Source organism: Drosophila suzukii (genome assembly GCF_043229965.1).
Source record: "Drosophila suzukii chromosome 2 unlocalized genomic scaffold, CBGP_Dsuzu_IsoJpt1.0 scf_2c, whole genome shotgun sequence".
NCBI classification, from domain to species: domain Eukaryota; kingdom Metazoa; phylum Arthropoda; class Insecta; order Diptera; family Drosophilidae; genus Drosophila; species Drosophila suzukii.
In genome coordinates, this window is record NW_027255896.1 from 19,700,736 (window position 1) to 19,719,271 (window position 18,536).

Consider the following 18,536-nt stretch of genomic DNA (forward strand, 5'->3'; position numbering starts at 1 on the left):
CTTTTTTAATCCCGTGGGACATGTCCTCTGGCCCAAGTGAAGAACAAGTGATATAAACAATTGTGTGGGATGTCCGCATTTTCACAAATGAAAATACAAATTAAAATTTTTCGAAGTACCACGGGACTTCACTTCAGATTCAGATTTTCAATTAAGGGACAATTATTGTTAGTATTTCTGTTTGTTTGTTTTGTTAGTTTGTTTTTCACGCTCGTCATCGCCTTTCTCAAACATGTGTCCGGGTCCTAGAAGTCCTTTCCCAACGCTCCTGAAAAAATGAGTTTTACTTGTTTATTTGTATATTTACTTTTTAGAGCTATGTATAAGTTAACTAAGTCAACCAGGCGACGGCAATAGCAGACATACTTAAGGCGAAAATGGTTGGGTCAGTAAACACAACTCAAAGAAAATCCTTGTCGAGTTCAATGAAACGCAACGTGATGCGTTCGAGCGACTTCGCAACATTTTGGCATCAGAAGATGTCGTACTTATGTACCCAGATTTTAAAAAGCTCTTTGACCTTACGACCGATGCTTCGGCTAGAGGCATTGGCGCGGTAATATCCCAAGAGGGTAGACCAATAACAATGATTTCCCGTACACTAAAACAGGCAGAGTTAAACTACGCCACTAATGAGAGAGAATTGTTAGCTATTGTTTGGGCTTTGGGAAAATTGCAGAATTTTCTGTATGGGTCCAGCGAATTTAAGATTTTCAATGATCACCAGCCGCCCACATTCGCGGTAGCTGACAAGAACACAAACGCCAAAATAAAAAGATGGAAGGCGTACATAGACCAAAACAATGCCAAAGTTTTTTACAAACCAGGCAAAGAAAATTTTGTTGCTGATGCCTTGTCCAGACAAAATCTTAACGCTCTGCAAGATGAGCCTAAGTCGGACGCTGCAACCGTTCAGAGCGAAATCTCTCTGACCTACACAATCGAGGCTACCGACAAGCCACTAAACTGCTTTAGGAACCAGACTGGTCTTGAAGAAGCACGTTTCCCGTTAAATCGGAATCTGGTTATGTTTCGCAGCAAAACTCGTCATTTTATCAATTTCACAGACAAAGGCAGCATTTTAAAGTCTCTTAAAGAGCGCGTGAGCACAGACGTCGTTAACGCTGTGCACTGCGATCTGCCTACTTTAGCATGAGCTGATCTCCCACTTCCCAGCCACCCAATTTTGGTACTGCAAAAATTTCGTGCAAGATATAACTGATAATAATGATCAATTAGAGGTTATCACAACTGAGCACAAAAGACGCACAGAGCGGCACAGGAAAATGTGAAACAAGTCCTTCGCGACTATTATTTTCCTCTGGGTAAAACCCATCCCAAGTTGCACCGGCGAAATGTTGCACATTGATATCTTTTCAACCGATAAAAAACAATTCTTGACATGCATTGACAAGTTCTCTAAGTTTGGAGTCGTTCAATCGATTGAACTACAGTCGACATCACTGGTCCATTATTGCAGCTATTAAACTTTTTCCCCAAAAACAAAACAATATTTTGCGATAATGAAGCTGCCTTCAACTCAGAAACGATCACCTCCATGCTTAGGAATACCTATGGCATTGACGTTGTAAATGCGCCCCCCTTGCATAGCTCGTCGAATGGCCAAGTTGAACGCTTTCATAGCACCTTGGCAGAAATCGTTTAAAACTGGACAAGAAAGTCAATGATATGGTAGATCTAATACTGAGGGCTACGGTAGAGTATAACAGGACCATACACTCAGTTACTCGTGAAAAACCAATTGAGATTGTTCATGCTGGGCACAATGTGTATCTTGCAGACATCAAAGAAAGGTTGGTAAAAGCTCAAGAAGATAATATCAAAAGATGTATCAACTCCAGACAGAACCGTACCTTTGAGGTAGGAGAAAAGGTATCCCAAAAAAACAATAAGAGGTTAGGGAACAAATTTACCCCGTTATGCTCAGAACAAAAAGTGGAATCAGACCTCGGAACGGCTGTGCTCATTAAGGGGGGGTTTGGTCCACAAGGACAACCTCAAATAGGTGGTCTTCTACAATTAGTTAGTAAGTCGATTTAAGAAAGTTTAAACACCCTATCTTACGCTATGCTTGGATTTCAGGTTTGCCCTCACATTGCTAATCTCCCTGGCAGCGGCCAAAGCACGGATCACCGACTTTTCGCACGCTGACTACATCCCGGTACTAGACGGTGACGGTAGACTATTCTTGATCACGCTGATTTGAAGTCACTAATTATAAGAAAACACACAATTTATTTATGTGTGTGTGTGATTTCCTGGAAGCGTCACACTATTTCGTCAGAATCCAGATTTCACGTGTTGTCTCTTGTATTCGTCCTGTGGTCCTCCCACAGCATGTATAATGTGCTCGGCGCAATACTACACTTCCCACCAACTCACAAACCAAGTTAAATACACTTTATGTATAGTTTTAGATATATATTTTAAGTTCCTTGGATCACGTCTTGTCACTTCAAAATTATGCGGAATAAGTGACAGCTGAACCAGCTCATCGGAACCAAAACGATATTAGTGTTACCAGTAGTGAGCAGAATACTTTTGCTTATACGATATTCTTATCGATATGAAGTAATGTCATATTCCAACACACCTCCTCAAAAGTCTGATGCTCATGATTTATAAATTTAAAGTTTAATAAAAAATTTGAAATTTGAATTGGCAAGGCAAGATATTTCTGGGAGTGCACATTGACCCAACATTTGTTGCTTGAATTGGGGAAACCCAGTAAAACCCAATTAGGTCAATCTTAAAATTAACACAAAGAAAAATGAATATTCAAAATGACAAAATGATGTGATTAACATACAAAACAATTAAAGGCAATTTCAGGAAGTAATATTATAAATTTGAAAATTATAAAGTAATTAGGAATATCTTCTGTTTCCAAACTTAATAACTAGAAAATATAACAGATTTTAATTTCAATAACATAGTTTCAAAAAATTATTCTTTTAAATGATAAATTAAATTATGTCTTCAACTTTTATGTAAGTATATAAAAAAAAATTGTCGTCTGCATCCATCAATCGGTTAAGCCAAGACGCTGTCTTAGTTGTGCGAAGCGTGGAGCTGGGAGTGGTTTTGTTAATATATCCGCCAGTTGATGATCTGTAGAAATATACTCAAGTTTTATTAGTTTATTTTCAACTTGTTCCCGTGAAAAATGATATTTGATGTCTATATGTTTTGAACTTTTGTGGCAAGAGGGGTTGTTGGCGATACTAATACAGCCCTGATTATCTTCAAAAATTGTAATAGGTTGCTTTAGATTTATGTTCAAACTTTCTAGTAAAGATTTTAACCATAGGGCTTCCCTTACAGCCTCAAACAATGCCATATATTCGGCTTCGGTTGATGATGCTGCCACTGAATTCTGTTTTCTAGTACTCCAACAAATCAGGTTTGTTTTAAACATCTTGAAAAGATATCCTGTTGTACTTCTCCTATCCAATTGACTTCCACCCCAATCTGAATCTACATATCCAACAAAGAAGTCGTCATTCTTCTCAGTTTTAGTGAATGTTAGCTTAAAATCAATAGTACCTTTCAGATATCTTAATACCCTTTTTAAGCATAGCCAAAGCTCTTTATTATTTTTCTGACTATACCGACTCAAAAGATTTACAGATATACTGAGATCTGGCCTTGTACATAGCATTACATACATAAGGCATCCAATCAAACTTTGACAAGGAGAATCGTCTCTTTCATCAGAGTCTAATAAATCAAAGTTCAGTTTACTTGGAAGTGGTGAATTTACAGAATTACATTGCTCCATTTTAAATTTTAATAAAATATTTTTAATATAAGCTGATTGGCTTAATTCCACTTTACTTTCTTTTGTGTCCATTTTAATACCAATAAAATACTTAATTTCCATTAAATCTGTCATTTGAAACTTGCTCATTAAATATGACTTAAATTTATTCATTGTTAAAATGTTTTCTGTACAAATAACCAAGTCATCTACGTATAACAAAACATTTATATTTTTTAAAATAGTCCCTTTATCCAAAATATATATACATCTATCTACAGGTGAATTTTTAAAACCAATATCTTTTAAAGCTTTTTCAAACACCTTAAACCAACATCTAGCCGCCTGCTTAAGACCATAAATTGCTTTATTCAATTTACAAACATGACTGCTATTACAAGACAGTCCTTGAGGAACTCTCATGTATATTTCCTCTTTTAAATCTCCATTTAAAAAAGCAGTTTTTACATCCATATGATGTACTTTAAGGCTATACTGGTTTGAAAAAGACATTATAAGTCTGAAACTTGCAATTCTAGCCACAGGGGCAAATGTTTCGTCGTAATCGATTAAATATTCCTGTGTAAATCCTCGTGCTACAAGTCTGGCTTTATATTTTACTGGTCTACCAAACTCGTTCTGTTTTATTGTAAATATCCATTTACAATCGACTATGTTTTTGTTTTCAGGTCTTTCTACCAGTGACCATGTTTTGTTAGTTTCATGAGAATTAAGCTCATCTTCAATAGCTGCTCTCCACTGTTCTTTATCTCTCCTATTATTAATTTCATCAAAAGATATTGGAGCACTACCTGTTAAAGTTTGCGCATTCATAACACAATTTTTAATCATACCTCTATATGACAATTTGGGCTTTTCTTTTAGTCTATTGCTTTTTCGAATTTGAGTATTAGAGTCACTTGGTTCTTCAGATAAAACACCAGATATCTCTGGATCGGCATTTTCCACTTTATTCTCCACTTCATTTTCAATTTCACTAGGCTGCACATCTGATACTACCATATCAGTGTTTTTCTGAACCGTTTCACTCTCAATAAGACCAGAGTCTTGAAAAGCAGGTTCAATATTTTCTTAAAGAATGGGAAAATCCATGTTGTTATCAACATCCACAGCTCTAGACATTATCCTGCTTGATTCATCAAACACTACATCTCTTGCAATAACAAATTTGTTATTCTCCACATCCCATACTTTATATCCATTTGGTTCATACCCGACAAGTATACCTTTCCATGATTTGTCATCAAATTTTCTTTTTCTCGTTTTATTGAGAACGTATACTGTCGAACCAAAAACTCTTAAGTACTTCAGGCACGGCTTTTTGCTGTGCCACATTTCAAAAGGTGTCTTTCTGCATTCATGTAATGCACTAGTTGGGCTTCTATTAATAAGGTAGGTGGCTGTTAGCACTGCTTCACCCCAGAAAGTTTTCTGAATCTTGCCCTCTATAACTAAAGCTCGAGCTTTTTCCGTTATAGATCTAATCATCCTTTCGGATACACCATTTTGTTGCGGAGTATGTGGAACCGTCAAGTGGTAACTAATGCCTTTTTGAACACAGAACTCTTTCATTTCATTCGATAAATACTCCCTACCATTATCAATATAAAGGTTAACTATATTTAAATTAATTATTTATTTAATTATTTATTTATTTAAACAACACAGCATGCGTTTTCGCTACATAGTCTTGAAATACACTAAAAACTTCTGACTTATAACTCAACAGGTAAGTTACACAATAATGCGTATACTCATCAATAAAAACTACATAATAATTCTTATGATCAACAGTAGATGGGGTTATTGGACCACACACATCAGAATGTACAACAAATAATGGTCGATTTATGTGGTCCTTATTTTTAAATTTATTAAAACTTAATCTCGCCTGCTTTCCCTTGACACAAGCTTCACATAATTCATTTTCTGGTTTTATGTTATTCAGCAAATCTGTATCGCCAAACATATTTTTGGTTTTAACTTCTAAAAACTTTCCCTTACTCAAATGACCTAGCCTCTCATGCCACAAACTATAATTATTATTTTTAGCTGCATTTGCAATACAAGCTCGTTTATTAGAAAAGAAATTAACCAATGGAACATTTCCAAATATACTTCCATTCATTACAATTATTTTACCTTTTCTAACAGTTACACCTCCTGGGTGAAATACAATGGTAAGGCCTGCCTCCTGCGTTTTTTTAACTTAGATCAAGTTTTCAGGGATATCAGGACAGTATAAGGCATCTTTAAGCTCAATTTTCTCATTTGAATCTGTGAACAGCTTCACTGCTCCTTTCTTAACTGCATAAATGAATACATCGTTCTTGGCAACAGAAATTTTAATAGGTTCATCTAGTTCAGTGATAGTTGTAAACAAACTCTCATTGTTGGCCAAATGGTCTGATGCGCCAGAATGCAATAAGAACCCAATTTTTGGTTGGCTATTTGCGCGTCTCATCATAAATGCGATCCCATTATGATATCCTTGGCTTTGTGTGGATGTCATCTGCGCCTGTTTGCCATTTCCATGTTTCTCCTTTTCCCTTTTTAGAGCAAAGCAATCTTTTTTAATGTGACCACTCTTGCCGCAATGAGAACATTTTTTCTGGAACTTTGAAACTGTATTTGTTGCAAATTTGCTACTTTTCTTATAAGAAAATTGAGGCTTACTGTCCTTTATTACAGCCTGCATAACCTTTAGACTGGTATCTTTGATAATATTTTTTAGCTTGATCTCGTGATCCAACAGACGATTTCTTACAAAGGCCAAGGTTAAATTGTTTTCTGCTAAAGTTTCTATTGCCGTTATAACGCCGTCATACGAAGATGGCAGTGTTAGTAGTAAATGCGAAACCTTGTCCATTTCTTCAACTTTAGCACCTGATGCTAGCAATTCGGCAATGAGTTCGTCAAACAAATTAAAATGGCTTAATAACTGAGAATCGCTCTTAAGTTTTAAAGATAGCAGTTGCTCGCGTGTAGACAACTGTGAGGCCAAACTCTTCCTCTCATAGATTGAATCTAAATTTTGGAAAACCTGCTTTGCAGTATCTTCACTTTTAGCAAAACCTTAAAACGAGTCACTTAAGTACTCAATGATCACGCTTTTTGCGCATTTCTCCTTTTTCTGCCATTCAACCAAATCTTCTTCTTCTTCTTCTTGGTCTATAACCTTCAACACATCTATTTCGTTTAACAATGCCTTTATACGAAATTTCCAGATGGAATATTTTTCTCCATCAAATGGCCTTATATTTCGTTTATTGGTTTTCTCCATTGTTTTGTTTAATATATATAATAAAATTATACTTTTACTTAGCTGCAGTTATGGCGTGGTCTGGGCCCATAACCTATAAGAATACACACAATTTATATATGTGTGTGTGTGATTTCCTGGAAGCGTCACACTATTTCGTCAGAATCCAGATTTCACGTGTTGTCTCTTGTATTCGTCCTGTGGTCCTCCCACAGCATGTATAATGTGCTCGGCGCAGTACTACACTTCCCACCAACTCACAAACCAAGTTAAATACACTTTATGTATAGTTTTAGATATATATTTTAAGTTCCTTGGATCACGTCTTGTCACTTCAAAATTAAGCGGAATAAGTGAGAGCTGAACCAGCTCATCGGAACCAAAACGACAAGACGTGATCCAAGGAACTTAATACTTTTGCTTATACGATATTCTTATCGATATGAAATAATGTCATATTCCAACACTAATCGAACAGGACATTCTAATAGTTAGTTTGATAGAAGCTTCCAAAATAAGAGTCCTTCAGTCCGAAAACTTAATTTATGTTTTAATAGCCTTTCCAAAAGTCAAATTTGTTACGAACTGCCTTTATCGGTGGCAGTGCCGCTAGCTCAGTCTTTCCTCAGGGTAGAGTACCCCTAACGCCACTCCACTGTCTCACATTGACTAACTATCGGTCATCACTAAAAACAAAAACGTAAACAAAGGTAAATACCTGCAAATATTGACGGGAAAATCGGTTTATTTGGTGGCTATTGATGACCTAGCCAAACGCTCCCACCCAACCATGGATGCTCTCAAGATGCTGCAGGGCACCACCCATTCTCAGTCAGCAGGAGCCCCCTCCTCACGACTACGGCGGTTTCATGTCCCCCACTGGGAAAGCTCACACATTGTAGATATTACATAGGTTTAATAAATATCGTAAGTACAATTGTTTATATACATGCTCCTCTTAACAGGTATATCCTTCCTCAGCCTTTAAGACCGAAACCTGGCCGCCGTCTCGGATATTTACGCGGTCAAAGCAGAGGACTTGTTTTGCTGGAAAAGGGTACAGGCGCCGCGGAAACTATGCTCTACCAGTCATGTATTGGTAGAGCTCGCATGGAAACGCGGCCCTCAAAGGAACATGCGCGATGCGCGTGTGTATGGTCACCTAATCCTGAGGAGCTCCAGGGGAAAAGAAGGGACAGGCCAAAAAGGTACGTAACTGCACTGTAAGCTATACCGTTTAACTAATGCTCGCGACCTTTCAAATTTTAGGCAAGCAACGAGGACAAATAAGGCTCTCTGGTCTAACTCCGGATAAATTCACAAACAGGAGGCCAGCAGCGATACGGGTCTCCAGGAAAGAAAACTGGCGCTCTCCGGTGAGTTATGCAAGGGCAGTCGGAGGTTCGGCCGCCCGACAAAATGGCGGTACCTCTCAACGCCGCGATGCGACGACTGGAAGTCCCCGAGATGAGGTGGACGCGGTACACCGGAACGGACTCACCGGGAAATGATTGATGTCGTCGGCGTCGACTGCGAAAGGCTTTTCTGGATGGTGGTTGGTACGGGTCGAACGGACACCGGTTGCTGGGCAGCCAAGTCGGGCTGGCAGGTATGGCGAAGTATGGCGATGTCAGTAGAACTCCAAATAAATCTTCCGGGGCCCTTTTTATTGGGACCCCGGCTGCCTTTATAAATGATAAATATTAAATACCGAACTACTATACAACTTTAACATAACTCACTATTTAATTTTAAGCACAAAGAAAATTTATAGGATCACTTCTAGCTGCATCTGCCTTGGTTGTTGGACAGTATGGCCGCGACTATCTCGATATCTGCTGATCATCGTTCATACCCCCCGCCATATTACATGGCCTCTCTCAAAATTGGGTCATTGGATACATGGGTCCATTTAAAGTAATCCCAGAGCGAACCGGAATTAATCTTCAAATGGCCAGATCGCCCGCCAGACTCATCCCGCTGCTGCAGCTATCGCCCTATCGACCTAACCTATCGATAACGTCGCTCCCATTCGACTCCATTTGCAACAAATCCAGATGTAAGAAGGTTACCGTACACCCTGTGTCGCACCAACAAGTCGTTCTACGTCTCGACGAAAACACACTGGCGGAATGTGGTCACAGAATGCACTGAGACCACACACAACACCTTTTGCGAACGGTCTCGACAAGAAACCTCTGCGCGTTCGCTCCACGCAGAAAACACTGCCCACTCAACATAGCCACCTGAGGGCGATAATGCCCGTAGATGACGGCGTCGTAATTATCAATGAAGCGACAGCCCGCATCCAAATAGACAATTCCGCAGAAGTGATCGCATCTGGAACGCACCTGGTAACGTTCGAAAACTCTGAAACAATCAACGGCACCAAATTTGTGAACTTGCGAAAGATGCAAAGCAAGCAGCCTGGCATTGTTAGGTCACCGCTACTAAACATCATCGGCCACGACCCAGTTTTAAGCATACCTTTTCTTCACTGGATGAACAACGAAAATTTGCGATTCATCCAAGGCTTCAAAGAGGAAGTAGATGCAGCAGGCTCGCCCAAACTTTGGTTCGCAGTTGGTGTGTTTTTGAACGTTGGACTGATCGGCTCTCTCTTCCTTTTCCGTGCTAAGGAGAAGACGAGTCTCTATGGAGTTACAGAAGGCCATAGACAACTTTAGTATGCCCGAAGACGGTCATCATCCTGAGGGGGGTAGTAAACAACTAAGTATAATATTGCACAATGTATTTCCCTAGTTATCAATTAGCTTACGTAAGTAATGCTGATGCGCCACATTGAAGTTCAGCGCTCTGCGCTAAGAACGACCAACAGTGATATGCTGACACTTCATATTCGAAGTGGAGTGGTGCGCTGTATGGAAGGCTGAGTCGGCTTGCCGACCATGACTTTGTGGCGTGATGCATTGTGGCTTGGCTTTAAGGTTCTTGTTGTAAACTCTAATTGTCAGTCTTGCATGAACAATACGACAGTTCACTTGTCTGAATAAATTACATACTCCGGCAAAGCCGTTAAACCATATCTTTTATTATTGACTAGCAATAGCGGTAAAGTTTACCGTCAACCTAATCATCGTTCCAGCACCTGGCCTAGGCAACTTCAAGACGAGATACATCAGGATCAGCAGTAGGACATAGAGCTACGTAGCGAAGACGCAGAGCTACACAGCTAAGACGCAGACCTACGCAGCGGTACTACGCGGGACTAACCCACTGATCTTTATCTTGTATGTGTATTATGTAGTATTAAACCTGTGACGGCGTTATAAAGTCATCTATTTCGGTGAGCTGTAAGGCTCCACTGAACCTTGGCATGGCCTTTACTAAAGTTCCTTTAATAGGAATTACTGCAACAAAAAGTATTAAAAATATGATAGGAGTGAATCTTAAAAAGAAAGATATAAGTACCTGTAAATAAATTCCAGTAAATACCGTCAGTAACCATTTAAATACAAATAATCTAAAACGAAATCTTTTATATCCTCTTCCCACTGATATCTCTCCAACCTACGTCATACAGCCTATTCACACTTTTTCTTCCTAAAGCCTAGTACTCAGATCGGCTAAGAGTTTCACTAGTAAAAAAGCTTATTTTTTGTAGTGTGACCGAAGTTTTCAAAGTTCACCCGCAATGCATGTAGCGAGGTCTTACTGTCGACCAGGTGGGTTTGTTGACAAACGGAAAACAAATCAGCCGGAACAATTTAAAATAGAAGACTCTGCTGGTGCACAAAGAAATTGACAATTTAATAATTGGAATGTCCAACGAATGTTTTATTTATGTAAATTAGTGTTTACAGCTTTTTTCTTGTCCCACGGAGGCGGAGGAGGGAAAATTGGCCATCTTTCCCGCGCCATCTGCAGTCCAGCTCCGAGTCCCAGTAGGCATATTGGACCTTGAGGAAGTGGGAGCCGGATTGGGAACGGGGTTGTTTCGCCTGATGCTGCATGAAGTCGGCCAGCATCCTGGTGATGGCTGGTGATGTCTCCTCCAGCTAACCTTAGCGGGCGACCTTATTTCCTCCTCTTCCTCCTTAGTTATAAAAGCCGGCGCGTCCACCATCTCGGCCTTAGCTGCCAAGTAGCTGGTGGAGGTGTAGTCCTCAATGGAGAGCCCGTCGTAGATCTAGCGAAGTCCCACGTTCCATCCCACTGGGATTCTCAAGTGGATCTTCTCCAGCACTTCAACTATTCTGCGGACTTGCCCAGTTGTGGTATTGCTTCCTGTCGGTCAAGTCCCACAATAATGGGCAACAGCGTTGGTTAGGCGTCCTTTTTCATCTGCATTGCCCTCCTTTAGGCGTTTTTGGTGTTTTTCTTCCATTTTTAATTTTAAAATTCCCCACCGCTTTTGCACGATTACCGCCAAAGATTAAATTACTTGTTCTTTGGGTCGCGGCTAACGGCGTTCATCGAAACTCACGCGTTTTTCGTCGATGTGAGTACTAGGCTATAAGAAATATAAGAAGAAAGAGACGCGAAACAGTCGCAACCACTCGCTTCAGCAGAAAATGGGACCACACAAGCAAATCGATTCAGTATTTCAGTCTTCCGTTAGTTTTTGCATTTTAAGCCTAGTACTCAGATCGGCTAAGAGTCGAAAAATCGTATTCTTTGTAGTGTGACCGAAGTTCTCATAGTTCACCCGCAACGCATTTAGCATGGTCTTACTGACAAGCAGCTGGGTTTGTTGCCAAAACGAAAACAAATCAATTGGAGAAATTTAAAAAGGAGGAGTCGGCTGGTACACAAAGTAATTAAACCGAAAATATATGGAATGTTCAACGAATGTTTTTATTTATGTAAATTATTAGTTTAAAGCTTCCTTCTCGTCTCACGGATGCTTCTCCAACTTTCCCGCGCCACCGCAGTCCATTTCCGAGTCCCAATAAGCATTTTAGACTTGAGGAAATGGGAGCCGGATTGGGAACGGGGTTGATTCGCTGATGCTGCAGGAAGTCGCCCAACATCCTGGCAGTGGATGGCTATGGCTTCTCCAACTGTTTCTTAGCGGGCGACCTATTTTCCTCTAGCTCCGCCTAAGCTGCCAATTAGCTGGTGGTGGTGGTGTACGGAGTACTAATGGAGAGGTCGTCGGAGATCATATAACTAATGGTTCTGCTAAAAATATACTTCTATTAGTACAACGCAACCCAGTTCTTTTAGACAGATCATACTTTCTTTGCGAGGACCCGCCCGGCAGGATGTCCATGTAGGGAGCGAAGTCTCACTCGGCATGTTCCTTCAAGCTGAAACTTTCTAGTGGATCTCCTCCAATACTTCAACTATTTTGCGGATTTGCCCTGTGTTGATATTGCTTCCTGTCGGTGAAGTCCCACAATGTTGGGCAACAGCTTGGATTAGGCGTCCTGTTTCATCTGCACTGACATCCTGCGCTGAAAAACAGACCCGACGAAAAGCGTTAGCCTTTCGCTCACTCCTGTGGTTAACTCGCAGTTTTTGTCGATGTGAGTACTAGGCTTTAAGTTCGAAACGGCTGGAAGTATACCGATATTGGGACAGATAGCGTATGCACGATTACCCCTATGCCGGTGACGACTTCTATTGTTGGCCACTGGGCGATCTAACTATTTAAATAAATCCCGGTTCGGTCTCAGGAATTCTTTTAAATGGTCTCGATCGTCCAAGGGGCTGTAGCCTTATACAGTGGGGAACGCATTCTCGGCTTTGACCTCGTAAAATTGAAGGCGGCGACCAAGTGTTGGTCTTGAAGACTAAAGACAGATAAATCAGTTAATATGAGTACCAATGTAAAGATGTAAGTGAGTTGTCCCTGTGGGGGAGATGGGGCGGCAGTAGACCGCGAGGAGTGATTCCGACCGTGGATAATGGGTGGCGCCTCTCGGACGTCCCAACGGAAATCGGCTGCAGGTTTTACATCTCCATTAAGGACAGAGTCCATTCCCATTTCTTAAGACTGTCCAAAATGTTAAGCACCTTCAAAAGGCCGGAAAAAGTCAGCTTGTGCTGAAACGATCGCGACCGCTTTACATAGAAAATTCCTATGGAAAAGGGCGAGGGAAATTCAGGGGGTCTCATTTTTTCGGCCCTGACACCGTGAATTTCCCTCGCCATTTTACATAGGAATTTCATATAGAATTGGATATAGGAAATTCCTGTGGAATTGGATATAGAAAATTCCTATGCAATTGGATATAGGAAATTCCTATGGAATTGGTTAGGAATATTCCTATGGAATTGGTTAGGGAAATTCCTATGGAGTTGCTTAGGGAAAATGTCTTCAAAATTAGCTAACATAGGTTAGATTTTTTTTGAATTACAAAAGCTAGTTTTTTTAATGTATATCTGCATATTGGAATTAATATTGTTACATAACCTTTGAAGCTACTTGAGAGTATCTTAGACTTACAAATTATAGATGAGTAAGGAACTTTTAATTATTTTCTTTCAATTTTGATTATTTTCTTAGTCCTGGCGGCTTCCTTGTAGGTTCTATTCCTTAACTTTTGAAGCGCCATTCGGTCATTTTTGGTAAAGTCTCCGAAACTAGTGCCGTCAGACCTTTACTTTAGTAAAAATAATATTTTTAAAACACAACATTTAAGACTGTTCCGAACCAAACTGATTGTAAAGAAAACAAATTCACTTATAAGTACATGCATACATATACAAAAACAACGGCCACATTCTCTGCTGTGGCCGGCTTAAATCCAGTTTTATTTACATATATATAGATGTTATTATGCTGCAACTTTGTTAGAAAAACTACAGTGAACAACAGTTTTTTTATAAAATATATTAAAAACAGTTAAAATGACTTTTTTTTTATTTCCGTCAGCGTACACTTCTATGCAACACGCCAAATTCAAGGGGTGGAGAAGAATGGCAAGTGCATCCGATAGCATTGTTGCATCCCTGAGTTGCAATTTGCGTTTCCTTTTTGATTTTTATAGACTTGAATTTGTTATAAATTACTTATCTTAAGTCTACAACTAAATCTATACCAATTTTTCAATATACTTACCATTATTTTAACTTAGTACGCCATAAATCACACTTTTTTTAAATTTCGAAATTTTTAATTGTAAACTTATCAGTTTTTATTTAAAGTTTTTAAATTTGATTGCGCTTTTTTGCTCTTCTTGATCGGCGTCGCTTATTTGTAGTGTGCCCGTTCATTATTATTTACAATATCTCTTAAAACTAAATCGATTAATACTAGATTGCACTAAATATACTAAATAACATTATGCATTGGAATTACACAGCTTACATTCGGCCAATCCTGACTCTAGATCGACCTCGATCTTTACATATTTACTAACTACATAGTCAACTACAAGAATTAATTGTTTTCGTACACGTTTGCACCCAAGGTTTAAGTCTGGCGGCTTCAAGAATGCCCTTGTAAGGAAGTTGGGTGAGCTGGCACTCTTCTATGTCGGTGACTTCATATCTATCATTCGGGAATACACGGTTGATTTTATAAGGACCACGATATTTCGGCGAGAATTTCTTACAAGATCCTGGAGTAACATCAACATTTCGGATAGCTACAAAATTGTTAACCTTATAACGGGGGGGTGCCTTATGTTTCAAAGCATATCGAAACTCATTCTGCTCTTGTGACCGTTTTATATTTTCACTAGCTTTTATCCTTTCGAAGGTAACATCACGCGGGTTAGAAAGGCTAAACTTCTCCCCAAGATACTCGGATAGTTCGTCTACAATAGGTCCCCGTTGGTTGCTACCAAAAAGCAAAATACTAGGAGTCTTTCCGGTACTCTTCTGAACGGAATTATTGATTGCAAATTCAACTCGGTTGACCAACTTGTACCAATCGGATTGATTCAATGGTTCGGATAATTTACCTAACATCGGGGCTAACACTCGGTTTATGCGTTCCACCTGACCATTCGCCTGGGGGGCAGCGGTAGCAACTTTAATGTGCTCAATATTTCGCTCACTTAGGAAACTAGAAAACTCAAATGATGTAAAACAAGTACCACGATCCGAAATAATTCGTCGTGGTCGGCTATAATACTCACAATATTTCAAAAGACTGGAATTAACTTCTTTGGTACTGGTAGAATTAATCGGGTACAATTTCACGAACTTGGTAAAAGCATCGATAGCAACTAACAGGTGTTTTCTTTTCGAATTGATGCACGGCAACGGACCTAAATGGTCAATGTGAACGGTATCAAACGGAATTGGCGCTTTCGGAATGCTATGAAGGGTACGGTCATGGACACTTTTAGGTACTGAATGCAGGATACACGGCAAACAATTGCGGATAAAGGATTCGACTTTGCTTCTCAACAACGGAAACCAATACTTATCTTTCAGGTCATCAACACACTTATCAACACCAAGATGACCCAACTTTTCATAACATAATCTGATCAACTGTTCTTGTATTTGAGTTGGAGCATACAAACATAACCTTCCGGCATCATTCTTTCTATAAATTATTCCACCAATAAGTTCAAAACAACCAACGGCTTCTCTTTCTAATTTATCACGGAGTTTGACAATTTCCGGCAAACAAATCTGGCCTAGCAACTGATGATCCCCTGGATTTCCGACCCAAATCTTTTTTTTTCGACTCTGAAATTTTTACTGGTGGTGCTTTAAACCACGATGGATGGAATTATCTTTAACATATCCTGTCAAGTCCGTGTTCGGGCGCCATTCTGTAAAGTAGTCCTAGAGCTGGGATGAAACTCGGTCACGCCAGGGTCTCTTCACAGAAAATGTTTATATTTCAAGACAGACAGGACGAAGACTACTTTCGGGTCGTTCTAAAGGAGGGGGGAAAAGGAAAAGGCCAGGATCGACCCCATCAACCGTGAGTCGATTTCCAGCCCAAGGACATAGGTCCGGAAAATCAGATCCCGTCACCCGTGAATCAGATTTCCGGCCTCAGCAGGAATTCCCGAAGATAGGAAAGCAGACCCCGTCACCCGGGGTGCGTTCTCCGAACTCGGTGAGGAAAATCTTCCGGAGAGGGGAGGCTGGCCCCGTCACCCGTGAGCCAGTTCCCCGATCCGGAGGTGGGGAAAACTTCCGGAGAAGGGAGGCTGGCTCAGTCACCCGTGAGCCAGTTCCCCGATCCGAAGGTGAGGAAAACACTTCCCGGGCGGTCGGAGGAAGGAGGGGCCCCATCATCCGCGAGCCCTCTTCCTCTTTTCGTCCCGGTAAGCACGAGGGCACTATTTCCGGACACTCTCGAACTTTCACTGACACATTGTTGTTTTCCACTTTGTTACTCTTCATTTTCTTTTTATGTTATCCCTATCCTACCTGCCACACATGTTCTGCAACTTTTGGGATTTCGGGCCCTCGGTCAGCTCAGCCACTTTTACTTCTTCCGCATCCTCTGGGTTGGGGCGGTGATGATGTCCAATTCCAAGCTTGGATTTATCTCCACGCTTTCTGCGAACCACGAAGATCGCCTCCTTTGCCGTCTTACGAGCGACTGTCCCTTCCGACAAGTCGGGAAGCTTCAGCTGCAGTCCTCTGCCGACGATCGTGTCGGCTGCTGCGCTGTCGTCGTCTGGGCAGAGGACCGCGTGTTTTGAGCTTCGGCTGCGTTTTTAGCTTCGGCTGCGTCTTTAGCTTCGGCTGCGTTTTGAGCTTCGGCTGCTGTCGATTGTTGCGCCCTTCGTGGCCTCTTTCTCCCCTCTCTCTCCTGCAGCGCGTGGTATGTGCATGTGTGGATTTCCTTTGGGCTAGTCCCCTCCGTGGGTCTTTGTCTTTCTCTTATTTAGCTACATCAGTTATGTCTATCCTTAACCTACTAATGTCTTCTTATATTTACAAAATGTGGTGCTTTCCTCACAAAATACATGAACAATCCAAAGATATAAAAAGACTCGTATGAAATGAGTTTACAATTAACAAGAATAGAGTACTAGAGTACTAGAGAATAGAGTACTAGAGAAAATATTAAAACATGAAGAGTTAGAGAAAGTAGACGAAGAAAATTACTATCAATCAAAACTTCAGCTTGGTTAAGCAGTCAAACTAAAGAAACTTTTGTTCTAGCCCATATACCCACATCATATAAAGAAACAATTATTAAATACCCAGATAATACGAGTATAGGCCGACATATTGATATTATTGATAATTATAAATATTTTGTAAATGACGAAATGAAAGTATTTTACTTGGAAAATTCACCAAATTCGTAAGCAAAAATATTAGACCAAAAATTAATTATCACTGATCAATGTATCTCTCAAATCCTTACTAATCAATTTGCAAAATGTCAACACACTTGTAACAGAAAATGAATCTGTAAAATATATTGAGCCTAAAATGATTATTACTTATAATTTAAGTGAAACTCTAATTAATCAAGATTGCGAAATGTTCAACAAAACAATTCGGGGTAACAATATATTACAATTAAGTCAATGTACTTTAGAAGTAAGAGATATACAAATTACAACTTCAAAGAATATTAAATTATATTACGGGCCGAAGGACTTTAGCTTCCAGCGCCCCTTCTTTTTTAAATATTAATTTTAGTATTATATACTAGCTTTAATTTTTTTAAATAAAATAAAAAAATATATAAAATTATATTATCCAGCACTAATATTACTTTCTATGAACCAATACGATTGTTAAAAGTTAAAAATTCTATAACCTATCAACAAAAACAGGAATCAATTTATAAGTGGGTTGTTTTTACAATATTAATAATTATGCTTTTAAGCAACACTACTTACATCATTTTTACCTATTGGCGCCAGCCAACAAAAAATTAATTTTGTTTTAGTTCAACAAGGATGTTGAATCTTCTAAAGGAGGGTAGAGTGACGTATACACAAATACCCTGGATCCCAAACCTAACATACAACCCGTATTATTCCAATTGTCAATAAAATAAGTCTAAATCAATCCGACATAATCATTTAACCCGTCAGACACAAATCTTTACCACGCCTTCGATCGGCGGCACCCAAATTATAAACACTTCTCACGCCTTTATCGACGACGGCAGACATAAACAATATTCAAATTTTTAAACAAAGGGTACAGCCACAGAACCCACTCGTCAGAACCCATTCATCGGGCCACAGATTTGACCAATCAAAATTGTTTAATCAAAGTCCACTTTCGCTGCTCGCGTCGCTGTCACTGTTAAAAGCCATAGTTATAAGAATAATGGATGTTCTAAAGTCAGTTTAAGATTGGGGATCCAACTAGAAATAACTTTACCAATAAAAACTCCTTTCTATAATTAAATAAAAATCTTTTTTTTTGTTTTGTTGAAAAAGTCACTCGCTGGACAGAAATTTGCGTTGAATGAGGAGGTCGTCGCCGCCACAGAAGCCTATTTTGCAGACCTCGATAAAACGTATTTTTCAGACTGGTTGAAGCTGGAGCATCGCTGGGTCATGTGTATCGAGCTAAAAGGAGATTATGTTGAGAAATAAATCGCCACTTTTC

General features: G+C 39.8%; 2 protein-coding genes and 1 long non-coding RNA gene across 7 annotated transcripts; 1 reads left to right on the plus strand and 2 right to left on the minus strand.

Moving 5' to 3' along the window:
• Window positions 1-100: 100 nt before the first annotated feature.
• On the minus strand, window positions 101-10,649 carry LOC136117058 (uncharacterized). Of its 4 annotated transcripts, XR_011605307.1 has the most exons (5): window positions 10,497-10,641; window positions 9,552-10,435; window positions 5,945-7,750; window positions 2,116-3,132; window positions 101-268 (listed from the first exon to the last, which is right to left on the minus strand). XR_011605307.1 is itself a non-coding variant. In XM_070998441.1 (4 exons), exons 3-4 carry the CDS (start codon window positions 9,737-9,739, stop codon window positions 9,203-9,205), a joined length of 420 nt encoding a protein of 139 aa, XP_070854542.1. In that variant the 5' UTR covers window positions 9,740-9,774; window positions 9,844-10,435; window positions 10,497-10,562; the 3' UTR covers window positions 7,961-9,202. The 4 variants fall into 4 exon arrangements, 1 of the variants encoding a protein (XP_070854542.1); XR_011605306.1 differs by having other exon boundaries at window positions 2,116-7,750; window positions 10,497-10,649; XM_070998441.1 differs by lacking the exons at window positions 101-268; window positions 2,116-3,132; window positions 5,945-7,750 and adding an exon at window positions 7,961-9,434 and having other exon boundaries at window positions 9,552-9,774; window positions 9,844-10,435; window positions 10,497-10,562.
• On the plus strand, window positions 8,139-10,105 carry LOC139354200 (uncharacterized). The gene is made up of 2 exons (XM_070998444.1): window positions 8,139-8,272; window positions 8,334-10,105. The coding sequence occupies exons 1-2, from the start codon at window positions 8,200-8,202 to the stop codon at window positions 8,573-8,575; spliced, it is 315 nt and encodes a 104-aa protein (XP_070854545.1). The 5' UTR covers window positions 8,139-8,199; the 3' UTR covers window positions 8,576-10,105.
• Window positions 10,650-10,837: 188 nt separating the features above from the next.
• LOC139354202 (uncharacterized) lies at window positions 10,838-16,329 on the minus strand. Of its 2 annotated transcripts, none has more exons than XR_011605314.1 (3): window positions 14,095-16,329; window positions 12,266-12,484; window positions 10,838-12,206 (listed from the first exon to the last, which is right to left on the minus strand). It is a non-coding gene; the product is annotated as an uncharacterized lncRNA (long non-coding RNA). The 2 variants fall into 2 exon arrangements; XR_011605313.1 differs by having other exon boundaries at window positions 10,838-12,209.
• Window positions 16,330-18,536: the final 2,207 nt, after the last annotated feature.